At 38.9% G+C, this 25319-nt stretch overlaps 1 protein-coding gene across 1 annotated transcript in view; it reads right to left on the reverse strand.

The window, feature by feature from the left end:
- Nucleotides 1–25319, reverse strand: part of ANKMY2 (ankyrin repeat and MYND domain containing 2) — a 38245-nt gene that overhangs the window by 11770 nt on the left and 1156 nt on the right. Inside the window, exons 3-6 of the mRNA XM_052638814.1 lie at nucleotides 17616–17680; nucleotides 11596–11734; nucleotides 8610–8708; nucleotides 2980–3140 (exon numbers count right to left, since the gene is read on the reverse strand). Of these exons, the coding sequence (XP_052494774.1) occupies nucleotides 2980–3140; nucleotides 8610–8708; nucleotides 11596–11734; nucleotides 17616–17680 (464 nt within the window). The remainder of the gene's footprint in view (nucleotides 1–2979; nucleotides 3141–8609; nucleotides 8709–11595; nucleotides 11735–17615; nucleotides 17681–25319) is intronic.

The raw sequence follows: 25319 nt of genomic DNA on the forward strand, positions 1-25319 counted from the left end.
CCTGTTGAAAACACACATCCTTATTGCTATAGCAGCCACTTAACCTCCTCACAAATGTATCTGTGTTAGGTACACTGTGGCAAAAGGTGCACTGTTGGATCAAGTGTTGGACTGTGCTTATTTTTAAAGGTCTTTGATTTGGCTGGTGGCTATTAGTTACTTTTTTTTATAATATGCCCTCTGAAGACCCATGTCAGCTTGAAAAGGGGTAAAGCAATGAAAATGGCCCATAACCAAAGCAACTGGGCAGCTTTTAACTAAAGTGTGGACAAAGAAAGGTTTTCAAGCAAATAGACTATATCTACCAAAGGCAAGGTCTGGTCTGAAAGAAGGTACTATAATCATAGTGTAGTCTCTCATAAAACCAAATGCTCTAAAAAATAAAATGTAGGCTATTTTAGTTTACAATTTGTCTGTATAAATATACCCTTAATCTAACTTATGCAAAATATGTGCCTTTAAAGGTAACTGCAGGTACAATAATTCTTGGGATATTTAACCCTGAGAGACTAGGTTCTGTGTAAACAACAGAAATTACTCTACAGACCCAACTGTCACAATAACTGAAATTACTGTAATCTCAAAGGGTGGAAACAGACATAAGACAGAGTGAATCAGAAACATACAGAAAATATCTTTAAATCAATCAAACCCCAAATATCCTGTACTGTGGTGGTCCCCAACCTTTTTTGGCACCAGGACTGGTTTTGTGCAAGACAATTTTTCCATGGAGGAGAAGGGGATTGGGGAGGAGATAGTTTCAGGGTGACTGAAGTGCATTACCTTTATTGTGTACTTTATTTCCATTATTATTACATCAGGTCTACCTCAGATTACCAGGCATTAGATCCCAGATGTTGGGGACCCCTGAGTCATGCTCAGCCTGGAGGGGGAGTGATGAAGGCCTTATAAAACCACACACGTGCTCTGCATTGAGAAATGCTGTATGCCTAGGGAAACTCCTGTTTTCCCACCCCAGCCCGCTCCACTCCTAATAGAAAGAGTACCACAGAGACAATGTCTTCATTTCCAAGAGTTCTGTCTTTCCTGTGTGTGTTGGGAGGGAAAGAAAGACTAAAACAGAAGGGGCCAAGTATTTTTCTAACGGTTAAATTCTAAGTCCTATAAAATTTCCACTAGAAACACACACACCTATTCCGTGGCAGAATTTCTTTTTTGGCCAGCGAGGATCGCAAGTGTTGCATCTAGTGTTTCTTTCAAAATGTCAAGTAAAACATTTGAGTTTTGAAAAATAAAAGCAGAATAGATTGCACTTGTCTGTTGTGTGGGAAAGGATCTGCTACTTTGCCATCTCTCTTGATGGCCCAGAACACTATTAATAACTTGGGGGAAGGGCCACATGAAAGGTATTTTTTTATTTGTGTGTTCCTCAAGCTTCAAAAGACCATATGCCATGGGATGCAGCAATAAAGTAGTAATATTACATATAATTTATAACTTATATCTCTAAGGGTGTGTTAGTCTTCAAAATAGTTACTTCATGAGAGCTGTACACTTACTCCAATGACGATCAGTATATTCCAGATTTTTCTTTTGTAACAGACTAAGGAAACCCATTTCAGTACATTATACTAATACCTTGTACTAAGGGGAAGCTTCAGTTTTTGACCCAACATACATGTTGCTCAACAAAGAGTTCTCAGGACTTCCCTGGTGGTCCAGTGGCTAAGACTGCACTTCCAATGCAGAGGTCTCGGGTTCAATCCCTAATCAGGGAACTAGATCCCACATGCTGCAACTAAGACCCAACACAGTCAAAGAAATACATAAAAATTAAAAAACAAACCAAAGAAACCCCCAAATCGCTCTGAGTTACTATCAGATTTATACATTATGAATGAAGGCATATGGCAGACAATGAGCTCTGAAAAAGGTCAGTGCTGTTTCCTGAGATGACTCATGGAAACAATTATATTCATTTGGATTAATTTTTCAAAACATAATCATTTTATAAGCAAAAAGGTCATAAATAAAGTATGAAGAAAATAGCAGTGGGAATAGTTCAGGATAATCCCTGAAGATTCCCAGGTATGCTATGCGAACTTCCAAGTTGGTTTACAAAGTTTGAAAATCTGTGTGATTTGACTATTTACTGGAAGAACTGTACTACTTAAATGCATCAGATACCTACTTGCATGAAAGAAATGTGTTCATGATTACATTTCCAAACACTGCCTGCAAGGATAATTATTGCACTGGATGCTGTTGCTCCCTCACCCAGATCCTCGTTACCAGGCCCATACACCAGGTTCCTGCGACTGGGACTTTTGGCTGCTGTGGCTCAGAGCTGCCTCCTTCCTCGGGGAACTCCCATCCAGAGAGAGCCACCTCACTTGGCACCATCTGGGCGGCTGTCCTTTCCCCCTGGGGACAGACTTCAACCATGACATACTGATACAGGAAACCCTGATTTCCTTGCCTCTCTGGAGCCACTAATAAACAGAGCTCACTGTGAGACGAAGTGGAAGCTAGGTTTTGGCTGAACCCACCTCTCTGCCTTGCTCTTCCTCTTGCTCTGGTCTGTGTCCCTCACTCTCTTGTAGGTTTCGAACAAGAGCACTACTTCACTGTATCAAGTGAGTGGGAGAGCCTATCCCAAGTTTTACATCAACAAAAAGCAACCCAAGACAATTAGGACCCATATACTAAGAGCAGTTTAAATTCTAAAGCAATATATAAATGGGCTTCCCTAGTGGCTCAGATGGTAAAGAATTTGCCTGTAATGCAGGAGACTGGGGTTCCATCCCTGGTTTGGGAAGATCCCCTGGAGAAGGAAATGGCAACCCACTCCAGTATTCTTGTCTGGAAAGTTCCAATGGACAGAGGAGCCTGGTGGGCTGCAAGTCCATGTGGTCGCAAAGAGTCAGACACAACCAAGCACGCACGCGTGTGTGTACGCGTGCGCACACACACACACACACAATTTAAATAGAAAGCAAATACGATAAACTACAGTACCTTGACAGGATGAAGATTTGTTGTAGTGATAATTTTGTGCAGTGGGCCTGCCAACTTTGGGGGCAGTTTTGGTTCTTTATCCAGTCCCTGGGGCTTAGTGTAATAATCCAGTTTCTCTCGAGGAAAGAAATTGTTGATTATAGTCACACAATCATGTTGACCTTTTAATAGGAAAATGGAAAATGTATTGTTTTATCATGCAAAATTAGACATTTTCCATTTTTTCATTACATTGTTCTGTTTTCTGAAGTAAACATGCGTCAATGTCCTTAACTTTTCAGAGAGTAGAGGAGGAAGGGGAGAGATAAAATATTTTAGGAAACATCTATAAGCATGCTTTTCGAAGTCAAGAAATAATCCCCTTTTAAAGACACAGAATCTACAATACATAAGAAGATTATGCAGATAACAACAACAATAATAAAAAAGCAGTGTTCTACTTAAAATTGGCCCTAAATATTTAATAAAAGTTGCGCATAATTTAAATGTTTCTTCTTCCACCCCTACACAAATGATGTTCGTTCTTCCCTAATCACGTCGGGCTTTCTTCACACAAAATTAAACTTATTCTGTATTAAGTTTCTTATTGTCATTATAATTACTACCCATTTTGTTAAGCTAATCTCTCCTTGCCTAGGATTTGAGAAAAGCTTGGCCTTTTTGTGAAATGAATTAGAGAAAAAGCTTTTGCTTCCATAAGCTTGGAATCCACACGCTTGGAATCCACACTGTAGCTCCTCATAGATCCCTGTGCCACTTTTGGAAGCCAATCCCCAGAGGTAAACACTGTTCTAGGAAAGCAGAACCTTCCCTGGAGAAGCTGGTGGCCTGCTGCTTCCTCCCCGCTGGCTCCCTCTCCACTACTTCTCTGGAGCAAGAAGCGGCCCCTCTGGACAAGCAGGGCACATCTGCAACTGCAGGCTTTTCCAGGAATCTCTGCAAAACAGACTTCTTCCTCCTTTCTGCCTGATGAGAGCTGAAAGAGTCCTGTGGAGCAGACCCAGATGCCAGGGCTCTGGGAGAGGGGTCTGCTCTGGGTGGCCTGTGTGGCCCCTGCCCACTTGTGTATGGTCCAGGGAGCATCTGCTCAATCCTGATGACAGTAGGTGACTTGCAGGGGGACTGCACTGTGGGCCAGGTGGATCTTTGAGGCTGGTCAAGTTCTCAGCTTGCCCAAGAGTTCGAGGATAACCCAAGAGTTGTCTGTCAGCAGAGGCTGAAATATTTCCTGGTTTGTTGACCCTGGGCCCAGAGGTATAGAGAGATGGCACAGCCCTTCACGGCTCCATGACCCTGTCAGCTTTACCTGACTGCCTAGGAGATGCAGACCCGAGTGGATCCAGTCTCGAAAGACTACGCAATGTCTCCAACAGAGGGCCTCTTCCATGGAACCGGTACTATAACATCTTCTACAACCACTCACAACCAAACCATAAGGACAACCACCGAAGAATACGTAGGCAGATCAATTGCTGTATGTAAACAGACTCTCATGGACCACAGAGAGATCCCATTTTTAGAAGTTAATAGACAAACTGAGAAGGGCAATCCTGGTTACAATGGAGAACTAAAATAGTCATGCAGAAGATGAGGTAGATAAAGTATCTCAAAATAGATTAAAAATTAGGATCTAGAAATCTACAGGATTTCTATACTACAGGAAAGATGAGAGAGCTGAAAAAAACAGATCCAGGGGGAAAAAAGGAAAAGAAAAGAAATGGATGGAGAATTAATAATTAAACAAATGATAAAAACAACACAGTCATGATTTGAAAGCAAATTTTAGTAGTGATCACGTATCATTTTTGGTGTTTGATGCTATTTGTAAATACTGAGACATCACTTTCTTTTTCTTTTTCTAAACCAAAATCTCCATTATATATATCTTGAGAAGTCAAACAGTAACAAGAAATACTAAAAATATAAAGTGTTCTGTTTGGAAAGATCATTTCTACCTACATAATTTTCAAGAAGGGAGGAAAATGACAATCAAGCAAATATATTGCAGGCAACATGTAAAGATGACAGGACCAAAACTAACACAGATAACAGTGTGCAGGGATTTACAGCTGCACAGGAAGCGGCTACAGATGAAGACAAACTGCACTGCTGTTTCAAAACACCAGGGAAGCTCTAAAACACATCCAGCTTTAATAAAAAGAAAGATGTTCCTGTTTAAAAAAAAAAAGAAACTTTAAAAAAGCTTCTCAACATATAAAGAGACCTAGGAAAATTTGAAGTTAAAAGAATCAGAGGGAGAAAAACATAGACGTAGCTTGTAACTACATCTTCTCATCAGTCCCCTAATTAGGGTACTCAGAAAAAGCCTTGTTAGCAGTTGGAAATATCTGTGCATAAAAATAATGGCTATATAATAATGACACTATCACAGGACTAAGCGTTTCTTAAAATTACACCTTTATGAGAAGGAAAAAAACGTCATTTTTTTTCAAGATTTATCTTCCTCATTTTAGATATTGCTTAGGTTATTCTGATATTTTAAATAATCCACCAATAATTTCTGTTAGAGTGATATACAGGAGAAGGAAATGGCACCCGACTCTAGTACTCTTGCCTGGAAAATCCCATGGGAGGAGGAGCCTGGTGGGCTGCAGTCCATGGGGTTGCAAAGAGTCAGACACGACTGAGCGACTTCATTTTCACTTTTCACTTTCACGCACTGGAGAAGGAAATAGCAACCCACTCCAGTGTTCTTGCCTGGAGAATCCCAAGGACGGGTGAGCCTGGTGGGCTGCCGTCTATGGGGTCGCACAGAGTCGGACACGACTGAAGCGACTTAGCAACAGCAGCAGCAGAGTGATTTACATATATATTTAAAGTTTTTCTTTATAAGTTCTTAATGCATATTTAATTTTTTATAGCTGAAATTATTAAATATTTAGCTTTATTAGTTTTTAATTTATGAATTGGGAATACATGCAAATAAAACAACTATTTATATAGAAAATAAATGCTAGGAGTGGGAGCTGGGTGGGGACCACTTTGGGTTCCATCATTACTGTCACTGGACTTGAGTCTTCTAGACTAAATGGGCTCACTGAGTCAGTCCTAGGCAGGATTAATGAGAACATAAATACAATCAGACACATCCAATACAATTTTTTACTTTCAAGGATAAACTGAAATTGAAACACACTTCTAGCATAAGAAACGAAAAGCTGACAAAGACAAATCACATTCGCAAAACCAGGATTTAGAAACCTGTGGAGTAATGTCTACATATAAGAGAACAGAGCAGTGATACAAGAATCATGGAACATGCCAAGACACAACTTGCATTTCAGAGAAAAAGATAGCTTTGGTTATGATGTGCTTCAAACCACGTGCAACCTGTGTACCATCTGAGAAGGGCCTATTATGAGAACAATGATCAAGGTGGAGCAAGGAGAAAACAGAGTGCGGAGAAGGAACAACAGCCCTTGGTAGCAGGGACAGTTAATCCCAATGGGCAGAGACAACGTGACAGAGAAATTATACTGTAGATGGTGGGGACCGTGAAAGGAGAAGGAGCACACCGTGGATGACATTCTAATGATATATTGGTACTAAAAATTCTAGACTGTCTCAGCCAAGGCCACAGCTCACGGTAGTGGTAGAGGAGGAAAGGAAAGTCCTGATGCCTGACAAACACAGAGAATGTGGAGAAATAAACTGAGTTTTAATGATTTCATCTTGTTGGGGTTGCTGAGCCAGACATGCTGGAATGTGAAGTCAAGTGGGCCTTAGAAAGCATCACTACGAACAAAGCTAGTGGAGGTGATGGAATTCCAGTAAAGCTGTTTCAAATCCTGAAAGATGATGCTGCGAAAGTGATGCACTCAATATGCCAGCAAATTTGGAACACTCAGCAGTGGCCACAGGACTGGAAAAGGTCAGTTTTCATTCCAATCCCAAAGAAAGGCAATGCCAAAGCACGCTCAAACTACCACACAATTGCACTCATCTCACATGCTAGTAAAGTAATGCTCAAAATTCTCCAAGCCACACTTCAGTAATACGTGAACCTTGAACTTCCTGATGTTGAAGCTGGTTCTAGAAAAGGCAGAGGAACCAGAGATCAAATTGCCAACATCCGCTGGATCATGGAAAAAGCAACAGAGTTCCAGAAAAACATCTATTTCTGCTTTATTGACTATGCCAAAGCCTTTGACTGTGTGGATCACAATAAACTGTGGAAAATTCTGAAAGAGAAGGGAATACCAGACCACCTGACCTGCCTTTTGAGAAATCTGTATGCAGGTCAGGAAGCAACAGTTAGAAGTGGACATGGAACAACAGACTGGTTCCAAATAGGAAAAGGAGTACATCAAGGCTGTATATTGTCACCCTGCTTATTTAACTTATATGCAGAGTACATCATGAGAAACGCTGGACTGGAAGAAACACAAGCTGGAATCAAGATTGCCAGGAGAAATATGAATAACCTCAGATATGCAGATGATACCACCCTTATGGCAGAAAGTGAAGAGGAACTAAAAGGCCTCTTGATGAAACTGAAAGTGGAGAGTGAAAAAGTTGGCTTAAAGCTCAACATTCAGAAAATGAAGATCATGGCATCTGTTCCCATCACTTCATGGGAAATAAGATGGGGAAACAGTAGAGACAGTGTCAGACTTTATTTTTTTGGGCTCCAAAATCACTGCAGATGGTGATTGCAGCCATGAATTTAAAAGACACTTACTCCTTGGAAGAAAAGTTATGACCAACCTAGACAGCATATTCAAAAGCAGAGACATTACTTTGCCGACTAAAGTCCGTCTAGTCAAGGCTATGGTTTCTCCAGTGGTCATGTATGGATGTAAGAGTTGGACTGTGAAGAAGGCTGAGCGCCGAAGAACTGGTGCTTTTGAACTGTGGTGCTGGAGAAGACTCTTGCGAGTCTCTTGGACTGCAAAGAGATCCAACCAGTCCATTCTGAAGCAGATCAGCCCTGGGATTTCTTAGAAGGAATGATGCTAAAGCTGAAACTCCAGTACTTTGGACACCTCATGCGAAGAGTTGACTCATTGGAAAAGACTCTGATGCTGGGAGGGATTGGGGGCAGGAGGGGAAGGGGACGACCGAGGATGAGATGGCTGGATAGCATCACCGACTTGATAGACGTGAATTTGAGTGAACTCCGGGAGTTGGTGATGGACAGGGAGGCCTGGCGTGCTGCGATTCATGGGGTCGCAAAGAGTCGGACACAACTGAGTGACTGAACTGAACTGAACTGAACTGAACCATTAATCCTGAAGATCAGAATCATTAAGTAACTTCCTATTAGGTGGTACAAACAGAATTCAACCCAGATCATTGACTCCACAGTTCTTTTTCTTAAATACTAGGTTTAACTACTTCCTTAGAGGAGTAAACTATTCTCATTCATGCATTCGACTGCAACAGAAAGGCCTCGCCCCACTCTCTATCTCAGAGTGGAAATTTGAAACAGCTTGTTCATGTTCTCCAAAATGTCATTAGGTGTTTCATTAAGTTAGACAAAACTGTAAACGTTTGCTTTTTTTAAAAGGACACATGACAGTATTTACACTCTGAGAAGCAAAGTGGCATTTTTTTCCACGGGGGAAATTTGGGGTATAACCTAATGTAAAACTGTCCTAAAAACTCACCCACAAAGGCTGCCATCTGAGCTGCTGTTCTTCCTACAGAGTTGACAACATCTGTTTCGGCACCAGCTTCTAGCATTACCCACGTGATGTCTTTATTACCTAGAGTTAAAAAGAAACATTTGTTAAAAATAAGGAATGCCCAATTCAAATACTGCCTTTTAAATAATCCATACTCTTTTTTCTCCCAATTAGTTTCAGATTTCTATCTAGTGGATATTTTCATTTTTCCCAAAATATTTATCATAACTACAGTAAAAACTAAAATGCGACAGAACCCACAGAAAAATCAACCTTATTTTCTGGAAAAGAATAAAAAACATTGAAGTAGTACAAAAACGGCACAGACCTGAATATCACTTTTTTTAAAAACAAGACAAAGTATGTTTTTCCTTGCTTAGTATAAAGTCAAAACAAAATAACAACAAAAACAAAGGCAGAAAAAAGAAAATGAATGAAAGCCCTCACTAATGTCTACTAACTGATCCCCTCCCTTACTCCTAGAGGCCCTGAGATAACTGCTGATGGTTGAGGACCTATCTTTCTGCGCTTTGTCCTGTTTAAACATTCACAGTTATTTCATTTGCATTCTTTGACTATAGGAATCATTACAGATCGTTTGCTATTATAAACTATGCTCAGTGAATAGCATTTTCCATTACTTTTTGCAAGGATGAATTATAATTTCCTTAGGAACAGTTCCTGGAAAACATTGTAGGATCAAAGGTTATGTACATTTTAAATGCATTTTACCAGGCAGCCTCCCAGCAAGTTAGGCTCATGTGCACTTCCCAATACAGTGCACAAAAGTTCCCATGCCAATGCTGGGCTTTATCTCTCGTCTTTAACCTCTGCCAATACTGTAAGTGGAAAACTATCATTTGTTGTCCTAATCTGATATTCTCTGATTGTTCGTGAGAGCGGTTTTGAGTTTCTTAGTCAGTTGTATTTCTTTTGTTCCTGTTCAATTTTCTAATTGTCTACTGTCGTATTTGTTGTTTTTCCAATTGATTTATAAGAACCCTACATATATAATGATATCACCCTTTAAGATGTTCAAGCTGGATTTAGAAAAGGCAGAGGAACCAGAGATTAAATTGCCAACATCCGCTGATTCATTGAAAAAGCAAGAGAATACCAGAAAAACGTCTACTTCTGCTTTATTCACTGTGCGAAAGCCTTTGACTGTGTGGATCACAACAAACAGTAGAAAATTCTTAAAGAGATGGAAACACCAGACCACCTGACCTGCCTCCTGAGAAATCCGTATGCAGGTTAAGAGGCAACAGTTAGAACTGGACATGGAACTACAGACGGTTCCTAACTGGGAAAGGAGTACGTCAAGGCTGTATATTGTCACCCTGCTTATTTAACTTATATGCAGAGTACATCATGAGAAGCGCTGGGCTGGAGGAAGCACAAGCTGGAATCAAGATTGCCGGGAGAAATATCAATAACCTCAGATATGCAGATGATACCACCCTTATGGCAGAAAGTGAAGAGGAACTAAAAAGCCTCTTGATGAAAGTGAAAGAGGAGAGTGAAAAAGTTGGCTTAAAGCTCAACATTCGGAAAATTAAGATCATGGCATCTGGTCCTCAGTTCATGGAAAATAGATGGGGAAACAAAATAAACAGTGTCAGACTTTATTTTTTGGGCTCCAAAATCACTGCAGATGGTGATTGAAGCCATGAAATTAAAAGATGCTTGCTCCTTGAAAGAAAAGCTATAACCAACCTAGACAGCATATTAAAAAGCAGAGACATTACTTTGCTAACAAAGGTCAATCTAGTCAAAGCTGTGGGTTTTTCAGTAGTCACGTATGGATGTGAGAGTAGGACCATAAAGAAAGCTGAGTGCCGAATAATTGATGCTTTTGAACTGTGGTGTTGGAGAAGACTCTTGAGAGTCCCTTGGACTGGAAGGAGATCAAACCAGTCCATCCTAAAGGAAATCAGGCCTGAATATTCATTGGAAGGACTGACATTGAAGCTGAAACTCCAATATTTTGGCCACCTGATGCAAAGAACTGACTCACTGGAAAAGACCCTGATGCTAGGAAAGATTGAAGGCAGGAGGAGAAGGGGACGACAGAGGATGAGATGATTGGATGGCATCACCAACTCAATGGACATGAATTTGAGTAAGCTCCAGGAGTTGGTGATGGACAGGGAAGCCTGGCATGCTGCAGTCCATGGGGTCACAAAGAGTTGGACACGACTGAGTGACTGAACTGAACTGAACAGCCTTTAAGACATATAATAACTATTTTCCATATTGTTTAATTTAAATTTTAAATTAAATGTAGGGTATTTTCTACATATGGAAAAATTAAGATTTTATGTAATCAAATTAGGCACTGTTGCCCTTTTGAAGCCTATATTTTATGTTATGCTTAGAAATGCCTTCCAGTTCTAGGATTAAAAAACTACAGATTACTGCTTTCAAAGCATGATAATATTATATTACATATTTTCTTAAAAACTGTAACAAGTGCAGATAATTCTACTTAATTTTAGATACTTCCCAAATTGTCTTCATTTACAAATTATAAGAAACATGAATCAGAGTAAGTTTCTAAACAGATCACCCTATTTCACACAGAAATGTCAGTGAAGCAAATTGCTCTATCATAGCAGCTACTGTGTCAACAGAACAACAGAGAAGCTTCAGTGTTACTTCAAAATATAAAACTATAGAACATCAAAGGAACTAACTTGTAAGAATAACAGATCAAGCTTCATGACTCTAAACAAAGCATACCATCAACAGAATCAGGTGATTTAAATAACTAAAGAAACATCACCAAATTAACTATATAACATATTTCATACATTGTACCTTTTCAAAACCAATTCCCATCACGTCTTTCCGTAAGACATGATCTTAAAATTACTACAACAAAAACACACTTAATGAAAAAATGTACATATACGAAATTTTTCAGGTGACTATTATTAATGTATTACTATAAATGCTAAAACTTCACCAGAAAGTGCAGCAAACATGAGGGCTGTGTATCCATGTTCATGTTGATGACAATTTACATCAGCTCCATGTCGTAAAAGTAATTTGCACATATCAAGTTTTCCTTTATATGCAGCATGCATTAGAGGAGTCATTCCATTCTTTAACAGAAAGGGAAAAAAATATTAATTTTACTTATTTACCTTTCCCCCACCTATGAACAATTTTTGCAATTAAGTTAGAACACAAAATAAAATGAATTAATAAAACCATCTTTATAATCTACATTTTTATACTCACTTCCCACTTTGATCTCCTATAAACTGCTGAGGAAAAAAGATAGTTTCACTGGAGCCTATTATACAGAGTGAAGTAAGCCAGAAAGAAAAACACCAGTACAGTATACTAACGCATATATATGGAATTTAGAAAGATCGTAACGATAACCCTATATGTGAGACAGCAAAAGAGACACATATGTATAGAACAGTCTTTGGGACTCTGTGGGAGAGGGTGAGGGTGGGATGATTTGGGAGAATGGCATTGAAACATGTATATTATCATATGTGAAACCAATCGCCAGTCCAGGTTCGATGCTGGATACAGGATGCTTGGGGCTGGTGCACTGGGATGACCTGGAGGGATGGTATGGGGTGGAGGTGGGAGGGGGGTTCAGGATGGGGAACACGTGTACACCCGTGGTGGATTCATGTCAATGTATGGCAAAACCAATACAATATTGTAAAGTAATTAGCCTCCAATTAAAATAAATAAATTTATATTAAAAAAATTTTTTTAAAGAAAAAAGATAGTTTCATTACCTCAGCTTTTCAACAGATTAGCAAACAGATTCAGAGAAGAATCGCTCAACCTCACTTAACTAATAAAATGGCCAGGGCAAGACTGAAACTAAATTTATCAGAGCTCTCATCTCGCCTACACATAGCTCTTGAAGAAACAAATGGAACAAAGAGATACAAATGGACTACAAAAGAAAGAAAAGTAAGGAAAAACCTTAAAATAAACAGAATACATATCAAGGGGAAAGTTGAATATGGAATATCCATAGCATGGAATATTATTATGTACTGATTGAATTCATCTGTATTTACTGAACTGAAGAAATTTTCATGAATTACTACTGCCAATGAGAACAAGATGCAGGAAATGTATATTAAAGTGCCCTCATTTTTAAAACAATGATCCTCAAAATCACATTTATATTTCAATCAGAAATATGATTTGGTCATATATATGATTATATGAATATGGAGAAATGATCAGTAGTATTTACACTAGGCCACACTGTTTAGTCTCCACATGTTTTGTCCATATCCAATGAACATCCAACCTTATATGTTAAGTATCTAAAACCACTTGGTGGATAAATAAATGAGCTGTTTCCTATAAGTAAATTTTCTCGGAACCCAGGAGAGACTCTCTGAGTGCTGGAATTTCAGTTGTTTTGGGTGAAAACCTCTCTAAAATATATAATCTCATTTTTGGCAAATTTTAGAGTACCAACATAATTTGAATTGTTTTTAATGATTCTAGACTATTCTTATGAACATAGTCCTCAATATTATCAGAGGTTATGTTGACATGAGAATTATTGGGAGGTTGTACAAGAGGCAACTTAGTAGGAGTAGTCAAAGTTTCTTGGCAGTAGTAATGGGAAAATAATAAGGGAGTAGTTTTATACACTTTAGATATGATGACATTAAAAATAATTAAAGTTTCTCTCTCATAACTCTTAAAGAATTCATCAATATTAGTCTGCTAAGTTATAATTCTATTATCATTAAAAAAAGCATTCATTCAGCAAATACTTACCGAGTGCCTAAACTATGTCAGGCAAACCTATGCACTGTGGGTAGCAATGAACAAAGCCCAAGCCCCTGAAGTCTAAGTCCTGGGCACTTAAATTTTAGTAGGGGTGATAAGGCAGATGGTGATAAGAAGCGCTATAGGGAGACAATATTGCATAAGCGGGAGAGGGAATGCCAGAAGGTTAGAGGAGGTTATTATTTTTAAAAGGACAGTCAAAGAATATGCCTCTGACAAGGTGGCATTTTGAATAAAGTCCTGGAGGAAGGATGTCAATATTGAATAACTAGAAGAAGAACGGGCTCCCCGAGTGGTTCAGTGGTAAGGAATCCTCCTGCCAGAGCAGGAGATGCAGGTTTGATTCCTGGGTCAGGAAGACCCCCTGGAGAAGGAAACGGCAACACACTCCAGTATTCTTGCTTGGAAATCCCATGGATAAAGGAGCCTGGTGCACTACAGTCCATGGGGTTGCAAAGAGCTGGACACAGCTCAGCAACTAAACAGACAAGAATGCTTCAGTAAAGAGACAGCAAGAGTAAAACTCTTAGGTGTTCTGTGTTCAAGGAATACCTAGGAGGCCAAATCTGTGTGCAGCTCACTCATAGCATGTCCAGGACCTCTTTGTCTCGATCCTAGTGCTCCTAGTGTGTGTTAGTCACTCAGTCGTGTCCGACTCTTTGTGACCCCCACGGAGGGTAGCCCACCAGGTTCTTCTGTCCTTGGAATTCTCCAGACAAGAATACTGGAGTGGGCTGCCACTTCCTTCTCCAGGTTTAAACATATATAGGATAGTATAGTATAGGAGTGTGTCTAATGTTTTAAACATTAAATAGGATGCCAGTGCTTGTGGAGGGTTTCCAGAAACTTATTCTTTTATTAAGCTACAGAAGAGCCATCCTACCTTAATCTGTTAAAGAGTTTTTACCCTCAGTAGCTAAATTTTATCAAATACATTATAATATCTATTGAGATGATCTACATATTTTTCTTTTACGTTGTAAAATAGTGATTTACATAAGATTTTCTAAACTGAATCATCCTGTCATTCCTGGAGAAACCTTACTTTGTTAAGTCTTATTATTCTTTTGATACACCACTGTATAAAGTTGCTAGTATTTTCCATAGTGTTTCTGAATCCTTATTTACAAAGTGCATTGAGCCCACAGTTTGCTTGGGCTTCTTCCTATTTTGGCATCAGCATTAAGATTATTTTATCAAAATGAGTTGGGCATCTGCCCATATTTTTATGAATTAATGGTACAATCTGTGTAAAATGAGAATTAAATGGTCCTTGAACATTTTGTAAAACTTACTCAGGTCTGTAGCTTTAAAAGGTAGTTGGCAGTTATATACATTTACACAAATCTTTTTATTTTCCATTTTTATACTTCTATATGAGATGAATATGTTCATTTTAATGTTTCTACAAAAATCACTACTTTCATATAGGTTATGACAATTTTTTTTTCTCACCGCAGTTATGCTCTCACTTACTTCCTTGGTGTTTATACATATAATTTTCTTGCTTCTACTTTCCTAATTGTCTGTTTTGGAGGGAGGGGGGCGGGGGATCCTAAATTGATAACTTTGTTTTATCTTTTCTTTGTTAACAGTTTCATTGCCATAAGATTTACCCATTTAATGTTACAGTTAAATAATGTTTAGTATTTTCAGAGTGGTACAACTATCACCACAATCAATTTCAGAACACTTTTGTCATACCTGGAAGAAACACCACGCCCACTGACAGGCGTTCCCATTGGCCCCCACCCAATCCCATCACTCAGCCCCAGTCAACCACAAATCTGCTTTCTGTATCCTGGACTTGCTCATTTCTGAATTCTCCTATAAATGGAACCATATAAGATTCAGTCTTGTTTGATTGGGTTCTTCTACTTGGCAGGATTTTACCTGACATTCACCACGTTGTAGCCTGCACCAGGATGTCTTTCCTTTTTATCTATCCATTGCATAGATATACCATACTGTGTTTATCCACTTATCAGTTGATGGATGCTTTGAACTGTTTCCATCTTTGGCGCTTTGGCTGTTACGAATAATGCTGCTATAAACATTCATGTTCAAAGTTTTTGTATTGCCATATGTTTTATTTTTCTTAGTTAGATACCTAGGATTGCTGTGTCATATAGTAACTCTTATGTTTAACCATTTGAGAAACTGTCAACCCATTTTAAAGAGCAGCTGCACCATTTTACATTCCCACCAGCCAAGCATGAGGGTTCCAGTTTCTCTACATCCTCACCAATACTTGCTATCATCTCTTTTATTTTCACCATCCTAGTGGGTATAAAGTAGCCTCTCACTGCAGTTTTGATTTGCATTCCCCTGGCAGCTAATTTTGAGCCTTTTTTCATGTGCATATTGGCCATTTATATGTTTTCTTTGGAGTAATGTCTATTCAGATCCTTTGCCCATTTTTAAATCGGGTGATTCATAATTTTTATTATTGAGTTGTAGGGGTTCTTAACACATTTCAGTTACAAATCCCTTACCAGATAGGATCTGTAAAACCATTCTGTGGGTTTTCTTTTTACTTTTTTGGATGGTGTGGTTTGAAGTACAAAGGTTTTCATTTTTTTTTTCTTTTGTTGCTTATGTTTAATGACTTTTTAAATTTTTTATTTCTATTTTATTTTTCTTAATTCATTTCCTATATTTTCTGAGTATACTATTTTTCATCTAATTTCATGAGCTGAAAGCTCAGAACACCACAAAGATTTAAAGTACAATAATAAATGCTACAAAGTTTCCTCTGAATATGATTTTGGCCACATGACACCAGTTTTTGATCAACAGTAGCTTTTGATAAATATTGTGCTTTCAGCTGTAAATAGTAGGTAATTTCTACTTCTATTTCTTCCCTTAGCCAAGAATTATTCAGAATTTTAGCAAGCATTCAGGTTATATGTTTTATTATTTGAATCAAATTTTTATTTTCAGTGTTATATTACATTTGATGACCTTGTTCAAAATTAGCTAAAATTTTCCTGTACAAATTAGTATCATTCACGGGCAAATTTTTATCAGTGTTCCATGTAAAATGGAGATGTACTATTTCTGTCTTATACATAGTGCAGAGATTTGCTGCTGCTGCTGCTAAGTGGCTTCAGCTGTGTCCGACTCTGCGGGACCCCATAGACGGCAGCCCACGAGGCTCCGCCGTCCCTGGGATTCTCCAGGCAAGAACACTGGAGTGGGTTGCCATCTCCTTCTCCAATGCGTGAAAGTGAAAAGTGAAAGGGAAGTCACTTAGTCATGTCCGACTCTTAGCGACCCCATGGACTGCAGCCCACCAGGCTCCTTTGTCCACGGGATTTTCCTGGCAAGAGTACTGGAGTGGGGTGCCATTGCCTTCTCCCGTTAGGTTATCCAATTTTCCAACCCTTGAATACTTCTACTTAACCAGAAGATGCTTTTGTGGTCTTACAAATTTCTCCTTTGATTTCCATCTTTTTCATTATGAACCTCAAAGCTTAAAGGCTTATTAGTGAAGGCTTAAGGCTGTCATGTTCTTGGAGGATTCTTAATGATCTATAGCAAAGAGTCTTAATCTTTTTTTTTGTTTGTTGCTTTAGCTTTATTTTCTTTGATATTAATTTTGCTATCCATGTGTGGGTAAAGGGTTAACAAAACACTTCCTTTTCTGCATGAGAAACAGAAATTCAGTTAACTGTCTATAGTACTAGAACTGCCCTGCATAATTGTGTAGCTACTAGCCACACATGGCTAATGGCTGCCGTTATGGACAGCTTGGAAGAGAAATTACCATCATCTCAGAAAGTTATTTTGGATAGCAACTGTTCTATAATGTAGAGTTTAGGTTCAGTTAACCTTCCCTAGAAGGAGACTTGCTGGATCGAAGGTATGCATGTTTAAAAACGAGAAATATTCTAAAAATTTTTTCCAGAATGTGGTGTCAATTTATACCTAATCCATTAGCATATATAAATCCAGTGTTTCCCATACTTCATAAAAAATGATATAGTTTGGTTTAATTGTCACTTATTTGATTACTAGTAAAATTAAACATTAATTACATGCTATTTGTCTTTTGCAACCTGTCTTGCTGATATTTGCTTTAAAGCTTAATATAACTTGAGGACAAATGCTAGAAAACAACTCTTATTGTTAGATTTTATACATTATCTATTCTCATAGGAAGTAAAACATCTTATTAAACATTTAAAATTTTACCTCATCCAAGCAGTTGACACGAACATTCTTGCTGCCTAACAATGTTCCAGCTTCTTGGATAGTACCTTAAAAAAAGAAAGAAAGAAAATGCAAAGTTTATTTATCTTTAGAAAAGAATCTAACACCAAGGAAACAAACTTTAAAGGATTATCTGTGAAACTAAGATGAGTCAGGTTAGGTTGTTAAGAAATAAAACATCGATCGCACAGTATTTCTTCCACAAAGTAATTATTCCCAAGAACAGATTCACAGAGACTAAAATAGTTCCATCTTGCTTTTACTTCCACTGGCCTCAGAGTATATTAAATTGGCCGCATTTTCCTTTTGGCAGTAATACAAAAACCACAAGGCCTAAGACTTTTAATACTGAAACAAATCTTAAAGGGCATCTAATCCAACCCACCATCTAAAGCTTAAACTGCAGTCAATGTAATAACTGGGGTTCAAAATACAGTCAGTATTTATATACCTTGTCACCACTAGGCCCTGTGAATTGATGGCATGCTTGTAATAGAATTCTCGGTTTGGAAATGCTGAGGTAAACGTTATCTTTAAAGCCTGGTACTATATAAAAGTGCCGTTACGGCCAGGATTCTGACTTTCATACTGAAAGTCATCTGATATAAAACTAAAGGTCAGTTTCTGCAAATGTGTAAATAAGCTGTAATTGGGCCACAACTGTCAGGTTTTCCAGCCGTCTATAAGACATACTGACAAAAAAAAAAAAAAAAGACATACTGACAGAAGCAAGCAGTCTCAGGAGAAAATGTTGCTATTACCATCATTAGTAGAAGACAACCACATGCTCTGCCAAAAAATGTCTAGTGTGAAGGGGAACAGGATAATGAAATTGCACGTTCTCAGGGAGAAAGGATGAGCTAAGCCTCTCTTCTGAAAGGACATAGAAGAACTGAAGCGTTCTCAATGAGGAATTATTTCTTCTTTTTAAATTTAGAATTATAGTTCAAGAATATGCTAAACTCTGCACTTCTTCCAGAGTTAAAGCTGGAAAGCAGAATCGAGTTTAGCCTGCTTCTTTCTACCTGATCTGCATCTTAGGCACATAATCTGAGTGCTCCTCACCAACAGAGGGGAGATACAGAAATGTCTCCTAGACTGAGGCTGCAACAGCTCGGCTGGGGAGATGTCCAGTGAGTGATCTGCGAGGCCCTGGACTACGGCAGCTGTTCTGTCAATAGTTCGCTTGTCTGATCCCGCAGTCCATCTGAGGGGCAGTTGGTATCACTGGCTGAATGGCTACAGCTACAGAGAGAGAGGGGAAAGGCTTCAATCATGCAAGCACGTTCTGTACAGAAGCTTATCCGTATCCACGGGTTTTCACCAGAGACTCAAACATCTTTGGAAAGGAATTCAAACAAACTCCAGCATCCCAGTTTCACTTGAAGAAGATGCTCCAGTTTAACCCCATTGTCCACTGAGGAATAACTGAAGTTACTTTTCATCCAACCAAGAGATGCTTATGCAATAAAGGGAGAATACTATAGGGACTGCGATCACGCCAAAGCCTGCTATATGTTGGGGGAAGATGGGAATTACAATCACAAACACTTGGCTCATGTTAGGGAACAGGCCGATAATTCTATAAAAGTTGAGCCCAAGGGCTAACAACACATTTTGAATCTGTCCAGTCACAGGGCAATTAAAAAAAAAAAAAAAAAGATGAGGCATTCACTCACATGCCATGGAATACCAGTCAGTCTTTTGAAATGCAGGGACCATGGTTAGAAAATTTTTCTAAAACAGTTTGGGAATCCAGAGAATGAAAACAGATTTTAGAAAACACATGAGCACAATACCCCTAAGAAGAGAAACTTCCAATGATTTCTAATTTGGTGTTCCTAATTTAATGATATTAGTGGAAAACTGTACAAGTCTACAACAGCATGGAAATGGGAAACGCATGGTTAACACAGAAGGGTTTTTTTTTTTTTTTGGCCATTCCTCACTGTGCATATAGGAGACTCTCAAACAATATTTTGCAATTAAGTTTAAAAGATTAATTGCTTTCCTCGGGAAAGAAATGTGTTAAATCTCAGTTAACAAACTCTTAAGATGAAGAAATGTGGTAGTAAAAGGGGGATAGGAAATGAGACATTTCACTGGAGACAACAATGAACAGACCTATAATGATGAAAATAGTATTTAATGATTTGGTTCCCTTGTTGAGACTTTCTCCAAATTACTCCAAAGAAGAAAACACAACCTAACCTGCTCCATTAGGGTGGGATTGATAACTTACCTGGATGGGCCAGCCTTTTAGCAGAAAAGAGATGATGGTAAGCGTGAGAGTCTCTGTTACTGCACTCTCTTGACACCACACCAGAGACCTTTTAGCATCACTCTAAAAATGAACAAGTCCTATAAAACCCTCAGTGTTCCCATCGGTGAAGCAGAAATAATAACATCCATCCCATACAGCTCTTAGGACTAAGGGCTTGTCTTGGTGTAGGGCAGAGTACAACTTCAGTGCACACTAGATGCTCCTGTTATATGTATTTAGAGCAGCATAATAAAATTTATTGTGACACTCCTAATTTCTAGTTTGGGACTACTGGTCTCACTGAGCACAAGAAGTAACCAAAACAAACAAAAAGGGAGAAACAAACATGACATTTCTGTTCCCAGCAATCCATCAGACACTCACAGGATCTGGGTACGTGTGAGTTTTAGGCTTCCCTGGTGGCTCAGCTGGTAAACAATCCACCTGCAATGTGGGAGACCTGGGTTAGACCCCGGGGTTGGGAAGATCCCCTGGAGAAGGGAAAGGCTACCCACTCCAGTATTCTGGCCTGGAAGAGTCAGACATGACTGAACAACTTTCACTTCACTTCCCAAAAGGAATGTCTTTTTGTGAGGAATCTATACCAAAGTTAAGTATTTAAAAAACCTATTTGGCTTGTTAGCTGCTATAACATTTATGTGTAAGTAAAACCATGTATAAAATAAAGTGTCTGGATTTTAAAATAACTCATGGATACAGATTTAATCATAGATACATAGTTATAAATGTATTTTTAAATAAACTTTTAATTACAATATGCATTTTGAAATACTGACTCTGTTTAAGTTTCTAAATTCTTCTACTCGTATCTATTTTTAGACTTTGTAACCAAATGTCCTTAAGTTAGGATTATGAATCACTGCATAAAAAAAAAAAAAAGAATCTAAAAGAGCTGTTTTGTAAATGAACACAAGGAAGCCCTCAGAGGTTGTAAAACCTGCCCAGTCATATAGTTAACGGTTTCTATGTATTTGAATTTAAATTTGTTTTTGAACTCTATGCTATAATTGATTATTAGGAGACCTGAATCTTTTTCAAATTGCCAACATATGCTGGATCATCAAAGAAGCAAGAGAGTTCCAGAAAAACATCTACTTCTGTGTTATTGATTATGCCAAAGCCTTTGACTGTGTAGATCACAACAAACCATGGAAAATTCTTAAAGAGATGGGAATACCAGACTACCTCACCTGCCTCCCAAGAAATCTGTATACAGGGCAAAAGGCAACACCTAGAACTGGACAAAGAACAGACTGGTTCCAAATAGGGAAAGGAGTACGTCAAGGCTGTTATTGTCACTCTGCTTATTTAACTTATATGCAGAGTACATCATGTGAAATGCTGGGCTGGATGAAGCACAAACTGGAATCAAGATTGCCAGGAGAAATATCAATAACCTCAGGTACACAGATGACATCACCCTTATGGCAGAAAGCAAAGAAGAAATAAAGAGCCTCTTGATGAAATTGAAATAGGAGAGTGAAAAAGTTGACTTAAAACTCAACATTCAGAAAATTAAGATTGTGGCATCTGGTCCCATCACTTCATGGCAAGTAGATGGGGAAACAATGGAAATGATGAAAGACTTTATTTGGGGGGGCTCCAAAATCACTGCAGATGGTAACTGCAGCCATGAAATTAAAAAATGCTTGCTCCTTAAAAGAAAAGCTATGACCAACCTATACAGCATACTAAAAAGCATAGACATTACTTTGTCAACAAAGATCCGTCTAGTCAAAGCTATGGTTTTTCCAGTAGTCATGAATGGATGTAAGAGCTGGAGTATAAAGAAAACTGAGCACTGAAGAATTGCTGCTTCTGAACTGTGGTGTTGAGGAAGACTCTTGAGAGTCCATTGGACTGCAAGGAAATCAAACCAGTCCATACTAAAGGAGATTAGTCCTGGATGTTCACTGGAAGGACTCATGCTGAAGCTGAAACTCCAATACTTTGGCCACCTGATGCAAAGAACAGACTCACTAGAAAGGACCCTGATGCTGGGAAAGATTGAAGGCAGTAGGAGAAGGGGATGACAGAGGATGAGATGGTTGGATGGCATCACCAATGCAATGGACATGAATTTGAGCAAGCTCTGGGAGTAGGTGATAGATAGGGAAGCCTGGCATGCTGCAGTCCACGGGGTCACAAAGGGTCAGACACAACTGATCGACTGAACTGAACTGAATCTTTCTATATACCAGGGGCACTAGAAATAACCGTATTAACTCCACAGGACCTTAGAGCAGGATCTTTTAACAGTCCCAAATTGGAAACAACTGAAATGTCCCTAAGTGTGACCAGATAAGCACATAATGATATATCCATACACGGGGAATAAAAGAAGAATATAAAAAACAAACTGTTGGTACAGTACAGATGAACCTCAAAATCATGATGCTGAGTGAAAAAAGTCATGCAAAAAAAAGGGGGGGGATTATTTACTCTACTTATTTTATAATTCCACTTTTATAAAATTCTAGAATAAATAAATTTAACCAATAGTGACAGAAACCTATCAGTGGTTGCCTAGAGACAGGGTTGGAGGGAGTGGCAGATTACAAAAGGTATGTAGAATCTTTTGGGGTAACGCAACTGGTCATTGTGTGGATTGCAGTGAAGCCTTCGTGGATGTATACTTATGTCAAAACTCTCTTTTAAAAAATGCGCATTTTAAATATGCATCGTTTATCATACTTAAATTATACTCCAGTAAGACCGGTAGAATAAACCTTATTGTTCAAGCCTGTTTCATAGCTCCTTTAACACAAATAATGGAAAAAGAGAAAAAGAAAAGAAAGTACATTACTTTCTTGTGAAATCAGCAACACTGACTCCAGGGATTTCAAGTACTAAACAAGATAAGTAATGAAAGACCTTCTGGTTTATATTCTTAAAGGAGGTTTCATTTATTTTGAAACAGTGCTTCCTTAGTGTTTAGTGAAAAAGATATCAGAACTTGGAAGAATGGCTCAATCTACAAGTAATATAAGCCACTAAACTGTGCTTCAGTGATTTCATTTCTCTTCTGAAATGTTGTGAAATGGACGCTGTCAGTGACTATAATTTAAATGGATATGTGAGAAACAGCTTCTCAGTTTCACCTGGAGCTTCTTCTCGGCATTCCAACAGACAAACAGCCTGTACAGTAGCTAGCATATGAATTCACTCAAAAGGAGAAACTGCTCTTAAAGTGCCCAGTGCCACATGTGGTATTCTCTGGGCTATAAGTCCCCCGTACAATCTGCTTAACTTCTGAAGGGCAGTGATTAGCAGGATGGAGACATTCAAAACTTTGCTGAGCTTACTTGCTGAGCTTATTTCAGACTAGCCAAGGTGACAGGTCACGCTTGGCTAGAAATTTATTGTTAATTTCATAGACTAGTACTGACTAATCCAGTGCTTCTCAAAGTCGAGAAATGTACAAAAAGGGGGAAAATATCAGAACTGTACTCACTTCTTTAAAAAAAAAATGCTTCTTATGATACAAATATAAGCTCTGTTTATGACCTTTGTTCGACGATAAGCCAACAATTATTTTACAAATTGTTGTTGCTAAGTCATGTCCAACTCTTTGGGACCCCATGGACTGTAACCCACCAGGCTCCTCAGTCCATGGGATTTCCCAGGCAAGAATACTGGAGTGGGTTGCTTCTTCCTTCTCCAGGGGATCTTCCCAACCCAGGTATTAAATCCACTGTCTTCTGCTTGGCAGGCAGATTCTTCACCCCTGAGCCACTTGCACACAAAACTACAAAATCACTTACAATTAAAATTAATTTAACTTGACAGATGATAATATTTTAATGCAATTACCTTTCAAAGTGAGTAAGATATGGTATGGACTGCTATGGTGTTGATTTCATTTTTTTCTTTAGTTTGTTTTCGAGTCCAGCATGTTTCTACAACTGTGGGCCAGGTGATCTCTCTGCTCTGCCACTTATTACCTGTGTTACATTGGGCAAGCTATTTAACTTTTCAATTCCTTGGTTTGTTATCTATCAAATAGAGACTGCCACATTTACCATAATCATAGCCAACACAGTATCTTAAATACTTTACATATACTAACTCATTTAAAATGTTGTAAAGTGTTATGTGTGTCTTAGTTGCTCAGTCGTGTCCAGCTCTTTGCGACCCCATGGACTGTAGCCTGAAGGCTTCTCTGTCCATGGAGTTTTCCAGGCAAGAATACTGGGTTAGAGGGCCATCCCCTTCTCCAAAGAAGTTCCCAACCCAGGGATCGAACCCTGGTCTCCTGCATTGCAGGCAGATTCTTTACCTTTTGAGCTACGGAGAAGTCTGTATTCCTACCTTATGAAGATTAAATGCAGGGATACATGTAAAGTGCTAAGAATTATGCCAGACCCATGATAATAGTCAGTAAAGGTTGGCTACAGTTTTCTCATTACTTTTAAGAATACGGTGATGTCCAACTGACCTTCACTTGACAAGAATGTATCACATACTAAGTCCATCTCTCTTCTTTTCTCATCAGCTTGCACCAAATAAATAGCTGAAAGAGGGTCTATGTAATTTGTTGAACAATGTGAGCCCAGTTAAAAAAAAAGTCACAGGGTTAACCAGGCTAAATTCCCATCAATTGTTTCATTTAATCTTTACAAATAAAAACCAGTAGACACCCAATAATTTATCCAAGCTTTCCCCTTCCCTGCCCTCCCTCCAACACACACACACACACACACACACCATCAACGCCTTTCAGAGACCCACTTTACAAAACTGCTCTCTTGTTTACACTTTTGAGAGAAGGTGATAGCCCTGGACTGCTTAAAAACAGCATTTGCATCCCTGGTGGATTGTAAGTTGATCCTTTGTCTCCTTTTTTTGCCCAGCACTGTACCTGGCACAGAGCTGAGACTCACATGGTTGGGGAGCCTAATCCCAGAGTCACCAAAAAGCACGGAGAAATTAACCAGAGATAGGCAGAACAGAAAGACTGCATGCCAAATAGGTCGGCGAGAACCATGCTGAACAAACACACTGCACTAACTCCAAGTCCCACAAATTCTGGGCAAAGAACACTTATCATGACAAACACAGCTGTGACTGACTTAAAATTGTTGAGGTCACATCGGGTGGGCTCAGGTCATCAGCACCTGTTGAGTTCCAATCCGATTTTTCTCTTTTCCGAGCAGACTTTCCTTGTCAGTATAAAGTTTGCCTTCCTCTCTCTATGTAGGTCCAGATTTGAGCCATGTTACTTAGAAACAAAGACAGGAACTTGGGAAGCTTTTTATGTTATTATGACCAGCCTCTCTGCCGATCCCGATCGAGGGCAAGCTCATTTTGAGCTTAAAACAGCCACGTGAACAACGCCCGCAGTTCCCACGCATCCCCATCCCCGCGTGGCGACAGTACAGAAGCAACGTATTCATGCTGTT

Source organism: Budorcas taxicolor, chromosome 4, assembly GCF_023091745.1.
Source record: "Budorcas taxicolor isolate Tak-1 chromosome 4, Takin1.1, whole genome shotgun sequence".
NCBI lineage: Eukaryota > Metazoa > Chordata > Mammalia > Artiodactyla > Bovidae > Budorcas > Budorcas taxicolor.